Genomic DNA, 24,236 nt, shown 5'->3' on the forward strand with positions numbered 1-24,236 from the left:
CTGCTTTGGATGTAACCCGAAACCATAGTTGATAGTGTCACAAGAATGAGGCTACGTGATTCAATGGGCTCACATTCTCCTCCTCCTCCTCTGGCATGGCTTGCTTTCATTTAAGATTTGGGGTTTTTGCATTATTCTAACTGTGATTCATCTAAAATAAAAGCAGAGGCTCAAAGGGTGAGAGGAGGGGGGTAGTGTGCAAGCCCAAGGCTCACTTAGGCTTATCTTCAAAACATTAGAACATGGTTTAGTGTTACATGCAAACCAAGTCAAAATAAAATATGCAGTGGTTTCATTATTAGAACAAATATGAGGGAGAGGACACACTGCAGAAAAAGAACAGTTACCACTTATCACTCTTAAGAAATCAGTTTAGCACATCCAATGTGCTTTTTCTCTTCTTTCAATCTCAGCTTTCTGCCTAACAAAACAAGAGTTGATTAGACCTACAGGAACGATGAGAGTTGGGTGTGCTTCCTCAAGCCTTCCCTTTAACCAAAGGAAATCTTGATAGCGTCGTCTAACTTCATACTCACTGGAGTCGAATTCACCACGCATTGTCTAGAAAACATACAGAAGACAGTCAAATGATGCATATGTCGAAAAGGCCTTCAGGCACTCATGGTGTATAATGGCTATTTGGCAGAGAGAATGAGTGTTTTAAAAGCAAACAGTGCATGATTATTGAGTAGCCACTATGAATGGGACTTCCGCTTCGGCACAGAGGTCCTTTTGTATCAGAAGAACTGTACACAGCCAGAGAAGAACTACAATTCATGACTCTGAGCATGAGCTAGGTTCATGAGATCATTCAGTCTTACTGCAGCACAGATTAGCACAGATTGTATTTACAGCATGCTCTGAAGACGTCTAAGCTTCAAGCAGCCTTTTGAGAAGAACCTGCAGAGAAGAATCTAAAATGGGTGGCATCTTCTTGTGCACCGGGGAACAAGCTCCTCCCTGTCCCCCCTTGAATACAATTGGACTGACTTCCAAGCAAATATGCATAAGATCAAGCTGCCTATCCTCTCCTTCACTTACAAATGGAGAAAAAAAGAAAAGCACTCAAAGCAGTAGATGGATAACTCAGTTGGTGAAGCATGAGACTCTTAATCTCAGGGCCTTGGGTTTGAGCCCCACATTTGGGCAAAAAAGTCCTGCATTTCAGGGGGTTGGACTAGATGATCTTCGAGGTCCCTTCCAACTATGATCTAAGCTGGTCCTTAGAAACTCAGCACTTCTCAGGGAGACTTCAAAACTGACTGGCTGTATGGTTTTTTTTTAATTTTAAAAATGGGCAAAGTACATTTCAGTGCAGACACAAATACAGTGGTGCCTCATAAGACGAAATTAATTCGTTCCGCGAGTTTTTTCATCTAGCGAATTTTTCGTCTTGCGAAGCACGAAATCCCATAGGAATGCATTGAAATTCAATTAATGCGTTCCTATGGTCAAAAAAAGTCCAAACAAAGCCAAATTTGGTACAACAAGAGTTTATTAAGTGCTCTTTAAAGTCACACATACTGTAAAGAGCATTTCAAAAACTGAAGGAACAATAAATTAAGTTTCTAAACATGACAGAAAAACATTTAAAAATCAACAAAGTGTACAGTACATTTTCTAAGACTCTGGGGGACCACTCGAAGAAGGTTCCTCTTCCACTCTTTGCTTCTTGCTTGGTCTGCTGCTTCATCCGCCTTTTCAGCACCTCCCTGAAAGGTGACATGACCCTCGTATCAAAAGTGTTCGCAAGGTCATGTGCCATGTGCTTGTCAGGGTGGTGCTGCTGTGCAAAAGCCTGCACATCCTTCCACTTCATGCAAATGTCCCTCAGTTCTTTGGAGGACAGCCGTTCCTCAGTTGCTTCCTCCTCTTCCAGCGAGGCCTGCTCCTGCGCAGCCTCTGTCTGCAGTTCGACCAGCTCCTGGGTGGGCAGCTCGTGGTCGTGCTCCTCCACCAGCTTGCTGATGTCCTCCTCTGTGACCTCCAGGCCCATGGTCCTCCCCAAGGCAACAATGTCCTGCACCACTGTTGACTCTGGTGCATCAGAGTCACTTGGTGCCACACAGTCCGGCCACAGGCTGCGCCAAGCGCAATTCAAATTTCTCTGGCTGATCCCGTTCCAGGCCGTGGTGATTATCTTCAAGCAGGTGACGATGTCGAAGTGGTCCTTCCAGAATTCCCACAGGGTGATAGTGGTGCAATCAGTCACTTCGAAGCATCGCCTGAAAAGCTCCTTGGTGTAGAGTTTTTTGAAATTGGCGATGACCTGCTGATCCATCGGCTGGAGCACTGGCGTGGTGTTAGGTGGCAGGAACATGATGCTGATGAAGCTGAACTCCTCCAACAAGTCCAACTCAAGGCCTTTAGGATGAGCAGGAGCATTGTCCATCAGAAGCAAAGCCTTCAGCGGCAGGTCGTTGTCCAGCAGGTACTGTTTGACAGCAGGGCCAAAAGCAAGATTGACCCAGTCCACAAACAGCACACGTGTGACCCAAGCCTTACTGTTGGATCGCCACATGACACTCAGCTGCTCCTTGTCGACCTTGTGTTTCTTGAAGGCCCGTGGGTTCTCTGAGTGGTACACCAGCAGGGGCTTGATCTTCAGGTCGCCACTTGCGTTGGCACAGAAGAGCAGGGTCAGACGGTCCTTCATGGGCTTGTGGCCAGGCAACTTGGCCTCCTCCTGAGTGATGAAAGTCCTTTTGGGCATCCTCTTCCAAAACAGCCCGGTCTCATCGCAGTTGAAGACCTGCTGTGGAACATAGTCCTCCGTCTTCACAGCCTCCAGGAACTCCAATGCAAAGTCTTCAGCTGCAGGAACATCAGAACTGGCAGCCTCTCCATGCCTGACCACGCTGTGGATTCCAGATCTTGCCTTGAACCGGTCAAACCAACCTCTGCTTGCCTTGAAGACTTCTGGCTCGCCTGAGGTTCCTGGCTGTTCCCGGACGAGGTCTGCGTGCAAGGCCTTGGCCTTCTCACAAATGACGGCCTCAGTCACTGTGTCCCCTGCACGCTGCTTCTCTTCTAACCAGATGAGCAGCAACTTCTCGACCTCCTCCAGAACAGCTGGGTGGTTCTTTACGATCCTGGTGACTCCCTTGGCTGCATCAGTCGCAAGGATCTTCTCCCTCATCTTCAGGATGGTCCTGATGGTCGATGGATTCCTCCCGTACTCCCTGGCGAGGTCTGTCACACGCATTCCACCGTCGTGCTTCCGGATGATCTCCTTCTTCATTTCCAGCGTAACCTTCTCCTTCTTTCTCTCGCCGGCCTCTGCAGCAGCAGTCTTCTTGGGCCCCATGGCAGCACAGCTCCTACCTTCGCAACCCCCCCCCCCCAAATCAGTGCTTCACATCCAAAAAATTCAAAAGCACGAAACCTCCCAGAAAACACACAAGCTTCCAGATTCTTGCAAACCCCTCCCCAACACCAAGTCCTTGAATTCCAAACACCCCAACCCAAAATCCAAAAACCCCCAAAAAAGTTTTAAAAGTTTAACTTACCAAATGGCTGCAAAAGAAGTTTTGGAAAAGCTTCAAAAATCGCCAAAGTCTTCAAAAACCTCAAAAAAGGCTACCACACCGCGTGCTATGAGTTGCTCCTTGAAGTCAAGTCGCAACTGCACCTCTTGAAGCAATGCACCTTGGGTTTTAACGGTTTTACGAAAAAGGAAACAAACTTGCAAGACGTTTTCATCTTGCGAAGCAAGCCCATAGGGAAATTCGTCTTGCGAAGCAGCTCAAAAAACGAAAAACCCTTTCGTCTAGCGAGTTTTTCGTCTTGCGAGGCATTCGTCTTGCGGGGCACCACTGTATATTACTATATTCATCACCCCTCATTTTAATATTGTCGTGTAACTGCCAGACAAACGTGTGTGTATGTGTATAGGAGAAATATCTGTGAAAGGTTATAAAGCATAATCACAAGGCAGGAATATGTGTGTGTAGAACTGTAGATATAGATGCAGGGGTGTGTGTTTGTGTGTATGTATGTATGCAGAAGGTAACTTTCATAAACTGGCAGGCAGCACTGCCAAACCACTTCCTTGTTATCTTTCCATTCATATAAATAGCTTTGGCCAGGACACCCCATGGGATTTCTGACCATTTTTTTTTAATTCTTTTTTTTTTTCATTCATTACATACATCTCAATTTCTTAACATTTATTATATATTCCTCCCTCCCTCCCTTCCAGGGCTTCCCCCAACTTCTGCTTCTGGTTTGTTTCTCTTTTCACCCACTTTGCTATCTCCTAACAGAAAAAGTTATTAATAACATAACATCATAAATAAAATTAAATACACAATAATATTTCACTATTTTCTAAACATTTTCTAATACTAATAATGTGAATGTTTATTTAAATCCTTCCATCAAGTCTATTGACTTTCTTTGTTTCTGCAAATATAATATAAATGGTTCCCATTCTTTTTCAAAGTCACTGTTGTCTTTTTCTCTTAATCTATCTGTCATTTTTGCCAGTGCTGCATAGTTCATCAACTTCTCTTGCCATTGTTCTTTAGTTGGTATTTCTCCAGTCTTCCGATTTAGTGCAATCAACATTCTTGCTGACCATTCCTTCCCAGCCACAGCAGAATCGCATGCTATATCACACACAGCTTTTGAAACCCCCCTTATTTGGGGGTAAAAAAACCCTTCAACATTATTCTTATTTCAAAAAGTCTGTCACATGGTTGTTGGAAAAGCCCAAGCCCAAAGCCCTCTCAGGTAGGAGTAGCTGCCCCCCAGGTAATGTCTCGGATTCCCATCAGTCCCAGTGGTGAGGGATGATGAGAGCTATAGTCTGACAACATCTGGCTTCCTCTAAGGCAGGGGTAGGTATCCTAAGGCCCATGGGCGACAAGCAACCCATGGGGGTCGTTTTACCAGCCCACGAGCTGCTCCTGAACCAAGTCGCCCGCTCGGTGAGTCCTTGTGAGCTGCGCTAAACTGGCGTGGGGACTCACTTCCGCGGTGCCGGAAATCGCGTCTACATAGATGCAGATGCCGGAAATCACATCTGCGCAGATGCAGATGCTGGAAATCTGCACAGACGCCAGAAATCGCGTGCGCACTCAGGCACGCAATCCAGCCCACAGAGAGATCTCCGCTGGAGTGAACTGGCGCATGGGAGGTAAACCTTGCCAACCCCTGTTCTAAGGCAAGCGGAACAGACATGCTTCTTTCTCACCAAGTACCACACAGTGGGTTAAACCATAGAGCCTAGAACTTGCCGATCAGAAGGTCGGCGGTTTGAATCCCCACGATGGGGTGAGCTCCCGTTGCTCGGTCCCTGCTCCTGCCAACCTAGCAGTTCAAAAGCACGTCAAAGTGCAAGTAGATAAATAGGTACCGCTGCGGCGGGAAGGTAAACTGCGTTTCCGTGCGCTGCTCTGGTTCGCCAGAAGTGGCTTAGTCATGCTGGCCACATGACCCGGAAGCTGTACGCCGGCTCCCTCGGCCAGTAAAGCGAGATGAGCGCCGCAACCCCAGAGTCAGTCATGACTGGACTTAATGGTCAGGGGTCCCTTTACCTTTACCTTACCACACAACACCTGCGACGTCGGTACCAGCTGCAAAGTTTACTTTAAATGGCCAAAGCGGAAATTTGTGGCAATAGGAAACTAACCTTTGTAACAACTCTGTAGGTGATGAACGTCTCTAGGGCAGTGATGTGGCTTTCCGGATCGTCAACTGTAATGAAAAGATCCTTTAATTCTGGTTCATCGTCAAATTTGTACTGGTTGATCATCGAAGACGGGGATGTGGGCATCAAAGGACTGAATGAATTGATCTCGGTGAGGGAGGCATCCTGTGGACAAAACAAGGGATTTTAAAGAATTGCCACTTACACCAAAAAGATACAACTTACTTGTTGTCATCAGAGCTCGTAGTGACTCCTATATTATATCATTGATTTGTCATAGGTTGTGAGGCTAAAATCTGTGGGGCTTTCAACATCCAAAGGAATGTATCATAATCACGACACTATCAGTCTTCAAGACTGTAAGGAAATGGGGGCATCAACAAGTACTAACCAGAACCATTCCTACCATTAGGCACATTCAGGACCATTCCTACCTTAGGCAGCTATTTTTGAATGTCATGGAAAGTAAGCAAATGGTGAATTATCTCGGCTTGAATCCAAGCAGTGCAAGGGTTTACAATATTAATAGAAAAGGCCATTGTTCATTGAGAAGAGGCTGTAACTGCTGCTTCTCACTCACCTCAGGGTACAGTGGCTTAACAGAAGCCCCTGTGGAGAGGTGACAGTTGGAGGAGGGAGGAGCCACCCCTGGGAACTGGATGGTTGCAGAGGTAGTTTTAGGGTAGTGTGACCAACTGGGTGCCCCACTGCAGGGGGGTCACAAGAATGCTGCAGAACGGGGTGGGGTGTGGAATGCCAGATTTCAGCATCGCACAGGGCGCCGCTGAAATTTGAGAGCCCAAAGTCCGCCACCGATGCTGCTGCAATGCAGGTCTGTGGAACCTTGCTAAACTACAACTCCCATCTTCCTTGGCCATTTGCCACACTTGATGGGAGCCGTAGTTCAGCAACAGTTGCAGGAGCAAGGATTCTCCAGTCTGGGTCTTGTATGGCATTGTAAGATGGCTCAATGTGCGATTTAATGGCTCCTAATGGGAGCCATTAACACTTGAAGATTAAATTATTGACTCACTTCTCTCTGGTTAACTGCTTTTTCCATATATAATAAAATACTTTATTCTCAGGCTTTCTCAAAACACTTCTCCAGCATTGCATCCCTGCCCCCCACCGCTGGCACACCAGTCTCAACTAGCTGTTTTTTTTTATTGTCAGGCAACACCCAGATCCACAATGGCAATCGCCTTGAAAACTGGCCACTCAGTTATCAATGAAGCAGCAAAAGGGGTGAAAAAGACATATCAATCAATCAGCAAGACACAATAGCTTTTATTGCCGTGAAAATCCCCTTCAAGTCTGGGATGACTGTGGTGCTTTCCCTGATTTCCAAAGGTCATGCATCTTTGCCTTTTTGTTTCTTTTCGAGCAACAGAACCCCTTTGTACAAAGGAAGCTTAACTTTGCACTGGATACCACATTTTTACAATGGCTAAAGTGCCAGTATTCCATGCTTCTTTTCCTGGCAGATCATTACAAGATATAAATTGCTAAGTCACACAAAAAGGTGACTTTGCATCCCGAAAAACTCCCTGAGCTGCCATGGGAGCCTTTCTTTGCATTGAACATTGGGTGGTTGTTTTTAACTTTTCTTTCTCACAAACACAAATCACTGCCTCTCTAGAATTAGAGTTAGAGAACCAATGTGGCTAAGGGAATGATCCATAGATCAGGAAGTCCCTGGTGCAGTTCTTCACCACAAACCACATGGGATGTCCTTCAACGAACTACCTTCTCTCATGTCATATGCAACATGCATAAAATAAGGGACACATTAGATGTGACTTTATGTATGTCATCCAAAACAATGCTTAGGCAGATCACATCTTTTTTGTTTATAAAGTGCAGCCACAAGGCCCATTCCCAAACTTGATCAGGACCAAAATACTTCAATCTTTTCCCCATGTCAGTTTCTCACCAGAAACCCTCCTTCCACAGCTGTATCTTAATATAGGGATGCTCACTCCCCAATATGTATCGTGATGCTTACTGTATCTGAGCCAAATTGAACTGGTAGGACGTTTTTGCTGTGTTTTTTTTTAAAATGTAGACTGAGATGTGCATAATCTTCTAGGTGTTAAGTACAATTAGTTGACTGGCAAAACAGATGGACTGGGTGTATATTTCCTTATGTCTATAGCCCATCTTTCTTCCATCATGGAACCGCATCTTACATTGCAATATCTCAAAAAAGGTCTATCCAGCCCTAGTGAAAGCACAAATGTGAATGCTATTCCATCTTGTACGTTCTGGTTGGTTCACAGAGTACTCGCCTTCTGCTTTTGGTACATTTGATAGATGGTGTAATGAGTATGGGTTGCTCGTGCGTAAGTTGCCGCCTCTCCTGGCTTTGTTGCCTTGTTAAACCTTTCAGTCTGGGCAGCCCTTCACTTCGTGGCTGCCTCAGTCTCTAGCAGAATCCGTCAGTGGGCGTTTCTTAAATCTTTTCCAACATAAAAGTTTGACACCCAGTCTCCTCCTACTCTCTCTGCGCGGAAGTCTTCTGCGCAGGGAGGGCGTGGGTAGCGGAGGACCCGTGCTCTCCCCGCTGGCGTCCGGTGAAGAATCCTGGAGCCCTCTTGCCGATTCCCCCATCTGCCCCCCTTTATCCCTGGTGTTGCGCTGATTTGCTTCCCCATCTGCGGAGCTGCCTCTCTCCCTGCTGGGCCCTTCTCCAGCATCATTTGAGAGCCTTCCCTCCACCTCTAGCTCCGATGTCAGTTCCCTGACAGATGGCTTCAAGGGTTTTTCAATGTATTTTTCAACATTTTCTCTTGTTATAGATAATGTAGTTTGTGCCTCTCTTCAAGTACTTTTTAAAAAATGCTCTTTCCTTTTGTCTCTGTGTGCAGACTTTTGCCTCGTCTTTGGCCTCATATGCAGTATACATTTAAAGCAGTATTCTAACACTCCATACATTTCAATGGTTTATCCCCTGTGTGAGCCCATTGATGCTTTCTATGGGTTTCTCACTGAAGGTCCTTCCACATTGCAGACATTTAACTGGCTTCTCCCCTGTGTGAGTTCATTGACGGTAAGTAAGGGAAATACAAAAAACTAAACAAAAAACACTTCTCTTTCTGTTTGTCTCTGTATGAGTTTGTAGACGTACAGTAAGTTCTGACTCCTGAAGCTCTTTGCATATTTAATGCATCTGAATGGTTTATCCCACATGCAAGTTCGTTGATGTGAAGGAGTCAACCCTGACTGAAACCCTTTCAGCCTTCCATTCATCTAAATAGTTTCCCCTGTGTGAGTCTGTTGATGTTTCTTAAGTGTTCCACTCTCACTCTTCCCATGCTCCATACATTTAAATGGTTCCTCCTGTGTGTGATGCTTTCTCCTTGTCGATGTGAAGTTAGTTGTGCACACTGACTGTAGCAGATTCCACAATCCAGTCATTTAAGTGGTTTGTTATTCCGAATAAAACTACACATGGCCCCCGACAATTCCGGCCGTCTTCTCCATTGCCTGCTTTCAATTTCTCCTGGACAACCAACATCTCTGTATTTATATTTTTCAAGCAAGCAGATGAGCTCAGACTTGGGCATCAGAGTCTCTCCAGATGTCTCTAAGGGTCCTGGGTGGGAAATCTCAGAGGTTGTGGAGAGGGGCCCAGTTAACAGCCTGACCGGGTCAACCATCCACCTTCCTCCTTCCATTCAGATTCAGCCTCATCTTTCCTGAGGAGCTCAGAATCTAAAACAAGTTGTTGATTCCCAGGTGGACCATGGCCGGAATCCACATAAGACAGTGTCCTGTGTTCAGGTCTTCCAACCTCCAATGCAGCAGCAGCAGCTTCAGCTTGCCCTGACCATGGTGAGGGGGGTGGAATTTAGCTTCCAGGGTAGAACAGAGGCTGGGAGGAATTGAAACTCCCCCTTTTTAGGGATCCCTCTCCAGGATGAGTCACAGATTCCTGAGAAGATGGGAGAAGCCAAGGCAGCCTGGGAGCCCCCCCAGAGATTTTCCTACCAGCACCCCAGATGGAGAGATTCCCCAAAGGTCACACCTCTCTCCCCACCCCTGCCCAGCTGGGATTCTCTCCCTGGGGATCCACTCAGCCCCCTCAGAGTCTGGCCTATGCCCAATGGCCCCGTTTGGCACAGCTCACCCCTCAATTATTTTAAGTTTTGATGCCTGCCTTCCTACTTAAAGCTCTCTGCTGTGCCTTAGCTGTCCTCACTACCATGATACCTCCCTCTCATCATTCAGATCACTTACTCCTTTGTACCACTCCATTCACCAGCTTTCTCCTGCTTGTTGACTTTGCACTAAGCTTCTTATGCTTACTTTCAAGTATTTCCGTGGTCTTCCTTATCTAGATCTACGGTCTCGTCTTTCTTTGTCTGCTGCTGCAAGACACTTGTACAGCAAAGCTTCCAATCTAAAACCTAAACCTTACAGAACCCTTTATATTTAGCAATGGGAGCACAGCTTGGAAATTTAGATATCTATACCAAAAGTGGGTTTTAAACCTTAAAAAAAATTTTTTTTGCAGCACTTTTAGTTATGTTCCAGTATTTATAATGTCATATGTTAGCCCTGGACTCTTTTGGGAGAAAAGGTAGAATCTAAATCAAATAGATAATAAATCATCATCATCTATTTACCCTGGAACTTTCTTACTGGCCTTCAGTCTCTTTTCCCACCCTTTATTTTTCTGTCCTGCCCCCCTGGCAATGTGTCTTTAAACTGTAAGCCTGCAGGTGGATCTGCTTAATTTTAATATTACTTAAAAGTGATTTGCTCTTTCACTAGTAATTTGCAGCAGTTTCTCAAACCCATCAGCTTGCATGTGTCTTCTGCTATCGCACAAAGGAGGGGGGTAATAATGGAATAGAAACTTAAATATTTTTATTGGCTCAACTTCAGTGATGCTAATAATAATAATAATAATAATAATAATAATAAATTTATTATGTATACCCCGCCCATCTGGCTGGGTTTCCCTAGCCACTCTGGGCGGCTCCCAACAGAATATTAAAAACACAATAAAACATCAAACAGGGTTGCCTTCAGATGTCTTCTAAAAGTCAGATAGTTGTTTATTTCCTTGACATCTGATGGGAGGGACTTCTCGCAGTGAGGGAACTGCCAGAAAGCCCCTTGGAGCTGGACCTCAGAGCTGGATGGGGGTGGAGACGCTCCTTCAGGTATACTGGGCCAAGGCAGTTTAGGGCTTTAAAGGGCAGTACCAACACTTTGAATTGTGCTTGGAAACATCCTGGGAGCCAATGTAGGTCTTTCAAGACTGGTGTTATATGGTCTCAGCGGCCACTCCCAGTCACCAGTCTGGCTGCCGCATTCTGGGTTAATTGTAGTTTCTGGGTCACCCTCAAAGGTAGCCCCACATAGAGCACATTGCAGTAGTCCAAGCGGGAGATAACTAGAGCATGCACCACTGTGACGAGACAGTCTGCGGGCAGGTAGGGTCTCAGCCTGCGTACCAGATGGAGCTGGTAGACAGCCTCCCCGGACACAGAATTAACCTGCGCCTCCATGGACAGCTGTGAGTCCAAAATGGCTGCATACCTGGCCCTTCAGGGGCACAGTTACCCCATTCAGGACATGGATATAACACATTTTGGGCACAATCCTATGATCCCTGAGTTGGCATTCCAAAGGCCATAGGAGATTGTGGATTGTGGGTGGAAAGGGAGGCCCATCCCAGACACATGGAAAGAACCACCCACATTGCTCCTCTGCTATCAGCTCTCCAATGGTAGAGAGGAAATGTGAGGGCAGTTCTGAGTGTTGGGGTGGCTTTGCATTCTCCCCCTGACCTGCTTCCAGAATGAACCCTGGAACTGGCATGCTTCCAGCTCTTCTACCTTCCAACCTGACGGATGCAAAACCAGGAGGGCTTCTGGCCGTTCCGGTGCCACAAATAATCTCTGAACCACCCTCATGACTTCCTTCTGCCCAAGGGCACATTGACACCATACTTTTCGAGCACATGGCTTCCTCCAAAGAAGCCTGGGAACTGTAGTTTAAGGGTGCTGGAAAATGGGACTCAGATATGCATGCCTAGAGCGCTTCACCACCAAACTCCTTAATGCCTTTAATCAGGTCTTTTTTCAGCCGGAACTCACCAGAGCTTAGTTCTGGCACCTGTCAGGTGGGTGCCATTGCCACCGTAAGAGAAACGAGGGCATTCATAGTGTTCTAGAAAAACAGCACTGCCTTTAAGTATATAAGTTTCATATACAGTGGTACCTTGGGTTAAGAACTTAATTCGTTCTGGAGGTCCGTTCTTAAACTGAAACTGTTCTTAACCTGAAGCACCACTTTAGCTAATGGGGCCTCCTGCCACCACGCCACTAGAGCACGATTTCTGTTCTCATCCTGAAGCAAAGTTCTTAACCTGAGGTACTATTTCTGGGTTAGTGGAGTCTGTAACCTGAAGCGTCTGTAACCTGAAGCGTCTGTAACCTGAGGTACCACTGTACTCGTATCCTGCAGATGGATGATCTAAGTCTGAAAGAATTGCTTAAAGCCACACAGCATAGTGAGTTTATGGCAGAGGTGAAATTTAAACTGGTAACTTTAAATTTCATAATATATACTCTTAGCTGCAGAGCCACACTGGCTCCAAAGGCAGAAAAGGGATAAATTGGCATAAGTTGTTCCCCGGTGCCAGCTAGATTTCAAAGCAGATGTCTGACACAGATAAACCATAAAAGCAGCCCTCTGCAGAGCAGTTTTGTAACCTTTTAAAACATATTAGTCAAAGTTCTTTATACAGAATATAAAAGTCCGGGAATCTAATGCCTATCAGGAATGATGACAAAGGATGATGGCCTACATTATTATCTTCCAAGGCACCTTCCAAGCTTTCTAAACACCAGGGGCACCATTAGGCCACACAGCCAGGTAGCTGCTAAAATCACATGTGCTTTATGTTTATGCTTTGAGTAATAATCTGGATTATTACACTTGACAGTTTTAAGATTCTCATTTTTCACCATTTAGGGAGCTGTTTTATTTCCATTGTGCAAGCTGCGAAAAATGATATATGAAGTCAATTTACCTCCAGGTACTCATGCACTAGAAAAATAATGTTTTGGTTAGGCAGCAAACTTTGAAGATGAATACATAGAGGGGGCATGGAAACGGAGGAATTTCCTTCATATTAATATTGATTTCATAGGAAATCTTTTATTAATGTTCGTAAAAACCGGTTTATGAAAATAAAATAAAGTAAATACTGACCAGGAAACAATGAGAAGGCTGCTTCCCATTCAATATCGCTATACCACAGTGTACCAATATCAGAAAATGGTATTTTGACACAGGAATGGCTAAAAATCTTAGTGAAGACTTAGTGAAGATGGGAAGGTAGCGATTCCCATCAGCCTCAGTGAGCATGGTCAGTGGTCAAGGATGATGGGTATTGTAGTCAGTGTTAGAAACTCAGATATATAAGCTAGATGCCAAATGGCTCCTTAAACCAGGGTTACAGTAGCCAAAAAGGATTGCTTAGTTGGCATTTTGGGGCCAGGCGGCTTGAAAGTTGCATTTTTCAATACGAAGTTTTGTTTCCTGAAATTCATTCCGATTGTGCAGATGAAAGATAACTGATAAAATTAAACAGGGTGTGGTATTAGTGTGTGAAAACGGTCAAGATCCAAGGATGTACCGTGCCACATTAGAAGCAAAAAAACTTGTTTGGATGAATTGGAAGAGCCGCAAAAAGATCCCATTGAGCACATGGATTGACAACATCGACAGACTAGTTATATACGAACAAATTGCATATCGACGCAAATTAAGAATGGATAAATATGAAGAAATCTGGAATACTTAAGCGATAAGGCAGAAAATGGTGGGAAGTAGGGGGAGGAGAGGTGGGGAAATATTGTTAAAAGGGTGTAGTTATAGGTATATCAGTACAGTGGTACCTCAGGTTAAGTACTTAATTCGTTCCGGAGGTCTGTACTCAATCTGAAACTGTTCTTAACCTGAAGCACCACTTTAGCTAATGGGGCCTCCTGCTGCTGCCGTGCCACCGGAGCGCGATTTCTGTTCTCATCCCGAAGCAAAGTTCTTAACCTGAAGCACTGTTTCTGGGTTAGCGGAGTCTGTAACCTGAAGCGTATGTAACCTGAAGCGTATGTAACCTGAAGTGTATGTAACCTGAGGTACCACTGTACTCAAATCTGAATTGTTAAATTGTATTATTAGTGTTCTTGTGGTTTTTGTTGTACAGTGGTGCCCCGCAAGACGAACGCCTCGCAAGACGGAAAACCCGCTAGACGAAAGGGTTTTCCGTTTTGGAGGCGCTTCGCAAAACGAATTTCCCTATGGGCTTGCTTCGCAAGACGAAAGCCCATAGGGAAATCTCCGGGACAGCGGGGAAGCGCAGCGCGTCTTACCCACTGTCCTCGGACCTCCTCCCCCCGCCCGGCATCGGAACGAAGCTCCGATGCCGGGGGGGGGGAACGCTTCCTCCCCCCCCGGCATCGGAACGAAGCTCCGATGCTGGGCGGGGGGGGGGAATGCCTCCTCCCGCCGCCCGGCATCGGAACGAAGCTCCGATGCCGGGCGGGGGGGGGGAGAACGCCTCCTCCCCCCCCGCCCGGCATCGGAACAAAGCTCCGATGCTGGAGGGGGGGAACGCCTCCTCCCCCCCGCCCGGCATCGGAACGAAGCTCCGATGCGGGGGGGGGGAAACGCCTCCTCCCCCCCCCGCCCGGCATCGGAACAAAGCTCCGATGCCGGGCGGGGGGGGGGAAAACGCCTCCTCCCCCCCGCCCGGCATCGGAACGAAGCTCCGATGCCGGGCGGGGGGGGGAATGCCTCCTCCCGCCGCCCGGCATCGGAACGAAGCTCCGATGCCGGGGGGGGGACACCTTCTCCCGCCGCCCGGCATCGGATGGCTTTCCTGAAGACTTGGGGTGGGAGGAGGGTTTTCCTTCCCACCGCCAACATTCAGAATGCTGTTCTGAATGTTGGCGGTGGGGAGGAAAAACCCTCCTCCCACGCAAGCCCCGGGAACAGAGGGAAAGCGCTGCGCGCCTTCCCCTCTGTTCCCGTACCTGTCCTGAAGGCTTGCGGTGGGGAGAAAAGCCCTTCTCCGCACCGCCAGCCTGGCAAGCGGTTTCCCTAGGAACGCATTAATTGATTTTCAATGCATTCCTATGGGAAACTGTGCATCGCAAGACAAAAAACTCGCAAGAAGAAAAAACTTGCGGAACGAATTAATTTCGTCTTGCGAGGCACCACTGTATGTGGTTTTTGTGGTTGCTCTCGGTATTAAAAAAAGAATAAATAAATTAAAAAATATATATCCAAGGATCCCCAGGCATTCACCTCCAGATGGTGGAGAGGTCAGTCACCATCCTAGCACCTGGGAATCTTCACTTGGTCGCAAGTGGCTGATAGCCAGGGCAAAATGCACCTGGAGCCTGCCAAATTTTGAACGCTGGCTGTAGTCTAATGCATCTGGGGAATGCCATGATGGGGAAGGTTCCTATTAATTTCTATGGAGGCTCTCACAATCTGGGACTCCTTGTGTGCAACACACAAATTTGTCCAAAGTGTGGGGAACGGTGTGATTTGTAGTAGTGGGCACAGGGATGGCTAAGGAGAAGAAATGAATTTCTCTCTCTCTCTGTCTCTGTCTCTGTCTCTGTCTCTCTCTCTCTCTCTCTCTCTCTCTCTCACACACACACACCTATTTCAGCCCATCCACTTCCCCAAATTCACTTGACAGAATCTGCTCCTGTTCTGGAGGACTTTGGAATCAGCATATTCAAGTATTAAATTGTTGCCTTCCAGTGTTTACCCCATCGCCACCCAAAGAGGATTCTGTACACAGAGCAGAAGCAGAAATATTATTTCAGCATTAGCTGGATGTATTTTTAAACATTAGGAGAAGTGTACAATTCATAAATGATTCATTAATGCCTCTTAGGCTTCTATTCAGGAGCAAATCTAGCAGTCAAATCTAAGATGCTGACATTTGGATTTTTCACTCCATAAATTTCTGTCATAAACAGATCTGTGAACACGGGTTTTCAAGAATGAAAAATGTGTGTCGTCTCCTACAGCTGCTCTGTGAATGCTCTTCTGCTTAATTTGTAGAAAGGCAGCAGGGGTTGAATGTTTGCCATTCCAAACAGCTGGTTTTGAACCAGTAACTGGTGAACTACAGTATCCTGGAACAGTTTTACCTCACAGATTAATCATGGAAGTAAGGTAATTCTTCTGTGTTCCAAGGTGCCACCTTTTGATTGCCAAATTCTCTCAAGCCCCAAATGGCTTTAATTCTGGCCATGCAAACAATTTGAAGTCTTCTACAAACTTCCTGCTTCAGGACAGCCATCGGTCATAAATATCCTGCTCATGGTTTCAAATTTCCTCTGCCACCTGGCTCTTTAGGGTTTTGTTTTTGCTCCTTTCCCAACTGACAGGCTTGCCTTTACACTCTTTTCTCAATATTTCCCATTCTTCTGCCCTGAAGCATAGACAATTACTTGGACAACCAGGGTTAACATGACCCTACACAAACACACACATACACACGACTGTGCAAGGGGGTTGTGGGTAATGTGAACTAATCCCACCACACATACCAATGCGTCTGGTCGCTACACACATGTCTGCCATCCACAGGTTTGGAGCACACTGAAAGGGACTCTATCCTTGAATTATGCGCACACAGCTCTTCCACACAAAGGAACACTCTGGCCTCATCTAGGTTCCCCCTTAAAGCCCTAAATGGCCTTGGCCCTGTATGCTTGAACGAGAGTCTCCACTCCCATCCTTGAGCCTAGACACTGAGGTCCAGCTCCGAGGACCTTCTGGAGGTTCCCTCATTGAGAGAATGAAGTTACAGGGAACCAGGCAGAGGGCCTTCTCGGCAGTGGTGCCCTCCCCATAGATGTCAAAGAGATAAATAACTATGCAGCTTTAAGAAGACATCTGAAGGCAGTTTTTAATGTTTTATTATGCCTTAAATTTGTTGGAAAAAGGGACTTGCCGATCAGAAGGTCGGCGGTTCGAATCCCCGCAATGGGGTGAGCTCCATCCCTGCTCCTGCCAACCTAGCAGTTCGAAAGCACGTCAAAGTGCAAGTAGATAAATAGGTACCGCTCCAGCGGGAAGGTAAACGGTGTTTCCATGCACTGCTCTGGTTCGCCAGAAGCGGCTTAGTCATGCTGGCCACATGACCCGGAAACTGTACACCGGCTCCCTTGGCCAATAAAGCGAGATGAGCGCCACAACCCCAGAGTCGGCCATGACTGGACCTAATGGTCAGGGGTTCTTTTACCTTTACCTAAATTTGTTGGAAGCCACCCAGAGTGCTTGGGGCAACCCAGTCAAATGGGTGGGGTACAAAGAAAACAACAACAACAACAACAACAATAATAATAGCCTGCACTAGATGACACTTGTGGTCCCTTCCAATTCTACAACTCTATGATTCTATGTTCTTTTAATGCATGAGGGATTGCCAGGAAAACTCCTCCATGACTTCTCCATGGCCTATTTGAGCATGGCAGTGTTCAGATCCTAACAACCAGTAGCCTGCCTGCTCACTAAAACTATGTGCACATTATCAGCTGAACACACAGCGAGATCATCCCCAGGCCCTTCTCCATCTCAAGTCACACTTGCACATTGCTGTACACAGCAGAGAGCAGGACAGGGATGCATTCACTGAATACACATTGGCTGCTTGGCTTCTCCACCTCTGTGACTCACCTCGACTCATATGCACAAAGCTGTCGTACATGCATGTGCAAAGTCTGCCTCAAATGTATAAACCTCAACTTAACAGCAAAGTGAATGTGCCCTATATCTTCAAATCAGATGGAAACTGGCCTAAGGGGAAATGCACCAGACAGCAGTGTTTATCAAGGAACTACGACAGGCTTCCTCAAACTCAACCCTCCAGATGTTTTGAGACTACAGTTCCCATCATCCCTGACCACTGGTCCTGCTAGCTAGGGATCATGGGAGTTGTAGGCCAAAAACAGCTGGAGGGCCGAGGTTGAGGAAGCCTGAACTACGAGATATAGATGTGGATTGTGGCTAGTATCATGGCTTCAAATACCAGAGGTGGGAGTGCACTGGAGCCAGAATAAAACAGAAATATGTACACAGTCTAAGAGCTTCTAGGGAAGTTCTCCTTTGCATCTCTTCAATATCTGAATTTCATTTAGTTTGGATATAGGAGATGGCCTTCTCAGTGGCTTGGGAATTCTCTCCCTAGGGAGACCTGTCTCACTTGCTTCTAAAGACCTTCTGAAGACCAAAGCACAGCTTTCTCTTCTATCAGGCAATTTTTTCTGCCAATTTGTGAAATATTCTACATTTCCAGTTTTCTTTACTTGAGTCATACCTCTCTGCTGTTTTATCTTAAACTTGTTTCGGGACTTTATATCTTTTTATTGTATATTATGAAGCTGTACCTAAATCTATTTGTAAGCCAGCTCGGTTTCTTCTTTTAATGGAAAGGAAGGGTAGAAATAGTTTAACATATAAATAATAACAATAAAATAGTTACAGACCTGACTTGACCCAGGCTAGTGCCGCAGGCATTCCTACCTAGAGGCAGGGCTCCTGACGTTTGGATCAGAGAAAGAGATTCAAATGCACACGCTGCCATTTAAGAAACTCGAGAAATACAAAACGACTGTTAGTCACTAATTTCTTCACAATGAAATATGCCATGATTAATTTAGGCCATGAGCCTTTCAAACCAAACTCTGACCTTAAAAACTAAATTCTTTGCCTGAGAATATATAACAGTGGTGGTTAGCACTTTAGAATGTACGAAGCCCCTTTAAATGTGCTGTGGGGGGGATTATTGGTTTGTTACTGTTCTTACTTTTACTATGTATTCTGAGGTTCTTTTTTTTAAATTTATCTTGAGATCTGTGGATTAAGGGCAGTACAGTGGTACCTTGGTTCTCAAACACCTTGGTATTCAAACAACTTGGAACCCAAACACTGCAGATCCGGAAGCCGAACATGCTCCATTTTGAGTGCCACACTTCTGTTTTGAATGCCACATTTCCGTTTTGAGTGTTACGCTGTGGTCTGTCTGTTTTTCCTATTTATTTTGCGTTTTTGTATTTGTGGCTCTTTTGTTTTGTTTTAGTGACTGTGTGGAACCCTGTTCAGCTACTTACTGATTGATTGATTGACTGACTGATTGATTGATTGTGTGACTGCAGTACATTGTTTATTGCTTTCATTTTATGGATCGAGGGTCTCGTTAGAGAGTAAAATTCATGTTAGACTGCTGTTTTAGAGGTTGTTTTTAAAAGTCTGGAATGGATGAATCCATTTTGCATGACTTTCTATGGGAAAGTGCGCCTTGCTTTTGGAATGCTTTGGTTTTGGAATGGACTTCCGCAACAGATTAAGTTTGAGAACCAAGGTACCACTGTATACAAATTTCTGAGATCTGCAGATGAAGGCTGGTATACAAATTTACTTACTGACTAAGGAAGTATCAACAACAACAATAAGACAAAGCATCAGTCTATAACCCTTAGGAAGGAACACAGTCAGGCCACTGGTCCATCAACTTCAGTATTGTCTACTTGGACTGGCAGCTCCAGAATATCAGTCAGGGAATCTCCCTCAGACCTATCTAACATGGAGGTTAGATTGTATCCAGTCTTCAATGTGCATTCCTCCTGATTTGTTTGCGTGGAGGTGATATGCTATCTGCATTTGTCCTTCCTCATTTGCTAGCAGAGCATTTATACTCCTGTTAATCGTGGCGTTTGGCCCAGAAATAAAGCAACGACCAATTTATGCACATCTAATTGACGTGCGACCGCCTCACTGCACTGAACCCGGAAGCAACTTTTAAAATGGCAAAATAGCCCAGAAAGGGCAAAAAGGCGCATAAACAGTGCCTAGCAATCTCCCCAGCCTTTGCAAGCGCAATCCCAGGAGCCCTTCAACCAATTGTTGAGGCCTGTGGAGAGCTGGAGTTTGAGCAAAGAGGTTTGGAGGGAGCAATTGCCAGTATTCATGGCCAGCTGGTAAGTGCTGCTGGTTTTTAAGGGTTTTTTCAAGGGTTTTCAGAGGGTGTTTGCAGGATCTGCCAATGGCGTTTCATATATATGCAGTTTCACTGCATGTGTGGTGCCTCAGAACATAACCCCCGCATGAGATGGGAGTTGCCTGTTCCTCGCTTAGTCTTCTTCAGATCCACATGCAACAGCTCCCTTTCCATGAAACTTAAGAGACGCCCATCACTCAAGTCCTATTGTGGAGCAGGGAGTCTATTACATCACTATGGTCAATGGAGCAGGCAGAAGCCACTCAAAGAATCTCTCCTCCTCTTCCAAATGGCAGTGCATGAAATAAACCCTTACCTAAACTGCAAGAAGGAGGGAAGGCGGGTGCTTCGTGAAGTTGTGCTTATCCATCAAGTAGGTGGGAGCTTCTATATGCCTGTTGTCTTTGTCCATGGAGTTTTCTTGGCAGGGATACTGGAGTGGCTTGCCGGATCCTGCTCCAGGTGGATCACGATTGGTCAAAACTCTCCACTATGACCTGTCCAACTTAGGTGGCCCTGCACAGCATAGCTCATAGCTTCTCTGAGTTATTCAAGCCCCTTCGCCACGGCAAGGCAGTGATCCATGAAGGGGAAGTGAGAGCTGGACAATAAAGAAGGCTGATCGCCGAAGAATTGATGCTTTTGAATTATGGTGTGGGAGGAGACTCTTGAGAGTCCCATGGACTGCAAGAAGATCAAACCTCTCCATTCTGAAGGAAATCAGCCCTGAGTGCTCACTGGAAGGACAGATCCTGAAGCTGAGGCTCCAATATTTTGGCCACCTCATGAGAAGAGAAGACTCCCTGGAAAAGACCCTGATGTTGGGAAAGATGGAGGGCACAAGGAGAAGGGGACGACAGAGGACGAGATGGTTGGACAGTGTTCTCAAAGCTACCAGCATATGTCTGACCAAACTGCGGGAAGCAGTGGAAGACAGGAGTGCCTGGCGTGCTCTGGTCCATGGGGTCACGAAGAGGCGGACACGACTAAACGACTAAACAACAGGTGGGAGTAGCACAAGAGATTTGTAATAGCTTCTGCTTGCTTCAAAGCCCAGAGCACGATGGAGCATCCTTCCTGTACCCCATATTTCTGGCTGCAAACCAGACTTGGGAGAGAGAAGCAGTCAGTGGTGGCCACAAATTACGGCTGATTAGTGAACCAAAAGGCAAGATTTGTGGATCCCTGCTACAACACCATGGAGAATGGTGGGATGTGGATTGGGAAGAGGTGGGTTCTAATCCTGGAATAAGCTCATAAAGATCACTCAATGGTTTTGGGCAGGCATAGGCAAACTCGGCCCTCCAGATGTTTAGGGACTACAACTCCCATGACCCCTAGCTAACAGGGCCAGTGGTCAGGAATGATGGGAGTTGTAGTCCCAAAACATCTGGAGGACTGAGTTTACCTGTGTCTGGTCTTGGGTAAGTCACTCATCCCTTTCATGAGAATAACTTGCACCAGAAAAAAAAGGAATAATCCCATTTCTTCCACACTCAACTGCTGGGAAAGACCATGAGTTATCAGAAGTTCTAAATGGCCTTGTATACCTGAAGGAGCATCTCCACCCCCATCATTCAGCCCGGACATTGAGGTCCAGCTCCGAGGGCCTTCTGGCAGCTCCCACACTGCGATAAACCAAGTTACAGGGAACCTGAGAAGGGGCCATCTCAGTGGTGGCGCCCACCCTGTGGAATGCCCCCGCATCAAATATTAAGGAGATGAGTAATTATATAATGTTTAGGAAACATCTGAAGGCAGCCCTGTATAAGGAAGTTTTTTAATGTTTGATGTTTTATTATGTTTTTATATGTTCTGGAAGCTGCACAGAGTGGATGGGTCAACCCTGTCAGATGGGTGAGATTATTATTATTATTATTTACAAAGTATGATTATTTGAAAGAACTCATGGCCTAAATTAGGGACACTGCAGAGTCTCCACACCCTCCTCTCATGTCTACCAGATATGGAGAAACAACATGATGCTCCTGATCCATGTCCTAAGCACCACCAATTATTAAAGCAAAGAGGAAATTAGTCATCACAAGAAGTCTGCTTTCCACACTAGTCTCATGGCAAGTATAAAGTATCCTTCAAAACCCCTCCTGACCTATGTTGTTTGCAGGTATCTTTTGCAACATGTAACTGACACAACAATAGCGCACATTGGTGGAGGATTTATACTGGGTCATCCACACATCATTTCATTTTATTAGTTGTTCTGAATGCTTTCTCAGTGTTATCACATCATTGCCATCTGGTGGGGCATTCCTGCACTATAGCACAGCAAAAGCAAGGGGAAAATAAAAAATAAAAGCAGGATATTTGTGGTATAAAAAGTTATGGGATGTGCACTGATTGGAAATGAAACTATAACCACACTCGCACCATACATTTAAAGTGCTAAAGCACTTTAAGCAATCATGGCTTCCTGCAAGGAATTCTGGGAAGTGTAGTTTGTAAAGGGAGAAGAGGGTTGTTACAACACCCCTAATACCCTCCCAGAGCTGCAATTCCCAGAGTTCTGTGGCAAGAAAAACTGACAGCTAAATTGTAGCTCTGCAGTTGGGGGCGGGGGAGAATAGGAGCCTTCTAAGAACTTTCACGGGACACGGGTGGCGCTGTGGGTTAAACCACAGAGCCTAGGACTTGCCGATCAGAAGGTCGGCGGTTCAAATCCCTGCAATGGGGTGAGCTCCCGTTGCTCGGTCCCTGCTCCTGCCAACCTAGCAGTTCGAAAGCACGTCAAAGTGCAAGTAGATAAATAGGTAGCGCTCCAGTGGGAAGGTAAACGGCGTTTCTGTGCGCTGCTCTGGTTCGCCAGAAGCGACTTAGTCATGCTGGCCACATGACCCAGAAGCTGTACGCTGGCTCCCTCGGCCAGTAAAGCGAGATGAGCGCCACAACCCCAGAGTCGGTCACGACTGGACCTAATGGTCAGGGATCCCTTTACCTTTAAGAACTCTCAGCACCCTTAACAAACTACACTTCCCAGAATTCTTTGGGGGACTGTTGAAAGTAGTACCATAGCGCTTTAAAGGTATGATGTGCATGTGGCCTATATCCGCCCTAAAACGTTTGCAGGCGCAAACAAGTGTCAGAAGCGGGGTTGCATGCAACTGCCCTGATAACCATCATGAGCACCAATCTTCACCAACAGGCCAGAAAAGGGAAGCTTGACATCTCACCACTTCCATGGGCTGTGATGGCTGAGCAGTCTTAAGAAGGGTTATCAGGGCAACATGAATTTTTGTTCCGAAAAGGATGCCTGAAGTTTGCTTGGGTCCAAATTCACTTTCAGAGTTCTGCGGCATTAAAAAGAACCCCCCCCACACACGTCAGGAATGGGGTGGAGTGGGAAATCTCCTTTGGCCATCCTGATGTTTCTAATCTCCAATGACCCTCAGTCACACCTAGCATGGCCAATCAGGGATCCTGGAGACACCAGTTCCTCATCCCTGTGGGTTGGGAAAATCAAAGGCATAGGTCACTCTATGCCAACAGCAGACTCAGCGATGCCCTGCACCAAGAGGGAACCTGAACACCCAACCTAGAATCGTAGAGTTGGAAGGGACCCCCTGCGAGGCAGGAATCTTTCTCCGGACGTAGGACTCGAACCGACGACCGTGAGAGGAAGAGCCTCGTGGTTCCGTGGGCGGCGCTGTCTCCCCGCCCCTTTCTCGCCTTCCTGCCAAGGGCGGGGATGCTAACCTTCCCTGCTGATGCGGGCGGACCGGAGGAGCGCTTGGCAAAACTTCTCGGGGTCCCACAGCCTTTCACCGACAAGGAGGGCGCGAGGCAGAGAGGGGCCCGGACGGGGCCGGTCGCCTGCCCTTCTTGTCCCGGTCCCCTCATCACAAGCATGTTGGTCGGGTTGGATGCGGGAAAAATAAAGAGAAAGAGAACTTTTTCTTCCCAGCCGGCCAACTTCAGGGCAAAGGGCGGCGCCATCTGGGTGGAGCGCCTTGCGCTTGGAGGTGGGGAGGAGAGCGGGGGCGTCCCGTCGGGGGACGGCTCTGCTTGCCTCCACCCCACCCCCAGGGAAGCCAAGGGGGCTGACAGGCTCCCCGGGAACGCCGGGGAAAGAGGGATCCCCCTTTCCTCTACCTTGCTGAACACTTCCAGGTCCTCGTCGTCATCGAACTCCAGCAGCTCCGCGGGCACGGGGCGATCCGGGTCCGGGGGCCACGTCGGCGGCTCGGTAGGGGCGGCAGCCTGCCCGCCGCCAGGGGGAAGGCAGGAGGAGGCGATCGGCGGCGGCGAGCCGGGCGCGCAGCGATCAGCTTCCATCCCTCCCTCCCTCTCCGGCTGGTGTGCGCGCCCCGCCCGGGAGGCGGGCACGATCCCCGGCGGGCGCCCCTCCTCTCAGCGCCGCAATTGGTCGCCGGAGCGCTTCTCCAGCCCTTTCCTGCCACTGCTCAGGACTGGAGGAGGGCGCGGGGCGGCCGGGAAGGAGCCCGAGGGGTCCCCGTGGAAGGGATCCACGCGGAACGCGAGACGAGATCAGCCCCGGCGCGCGCCCAGCCTTACACCTTA

The 24,236-nt window shown here is 47.1% G+C and overlaps 1 protein-coding gene across 2 annotated transcripts in view; it reads right to left on the reverse strand.

Annotated features, from left to right (window-relative positions):
- The window catches only part of SNX7 (sorting nexin 7), a 55,769-nt gene extending 31,764 nt beyond the window's left edge, over positions 1 to 24,005 (reverse strand). Inside the window, exons 1-3 of one of the 2 annotated variants that reach the window (XM_081008732.1) lie at positions 23,808 to 24,005; positions 5,636 to 5,818; positions 451 to 561 (exon numbers count right to left, since the gene is read on the reverse strand). In XM_081008732.1, the coding sequence (XP_080864858.1) occupies positions 451 to 561; positions 5,636 to 5,818; positions 23,808 to 23,990 (477 nt within the window). In that variant the 5' untranslated portion in view covers positions 23,991 to 24,005. Of the gene's footprint in view, positions 1 to 450; positions 562 to 5,635; positions 5,819 to 23,411; positions 23,667 to 23,807 lie in introns of those variants that run through there. The other variant, XM_081008731.1, reaches the window with a different exon arrangement.
- Between the last annotated feature and the right edge of the window lie 231 nt (positions 24,006 to 24,236).

This window comes from Podarcis pityusensis (genome assembly GCF_964106645.2).
Source record: "Podarcis pityusensis genome assembly, chromosome: 6".
NCBI classification, from domain to species: Eukaryota; Metazoa; Chordata; class Lepidosauria; order Squamata; family Lacertidae; genus Podarcis; species Podarcis pityusensis.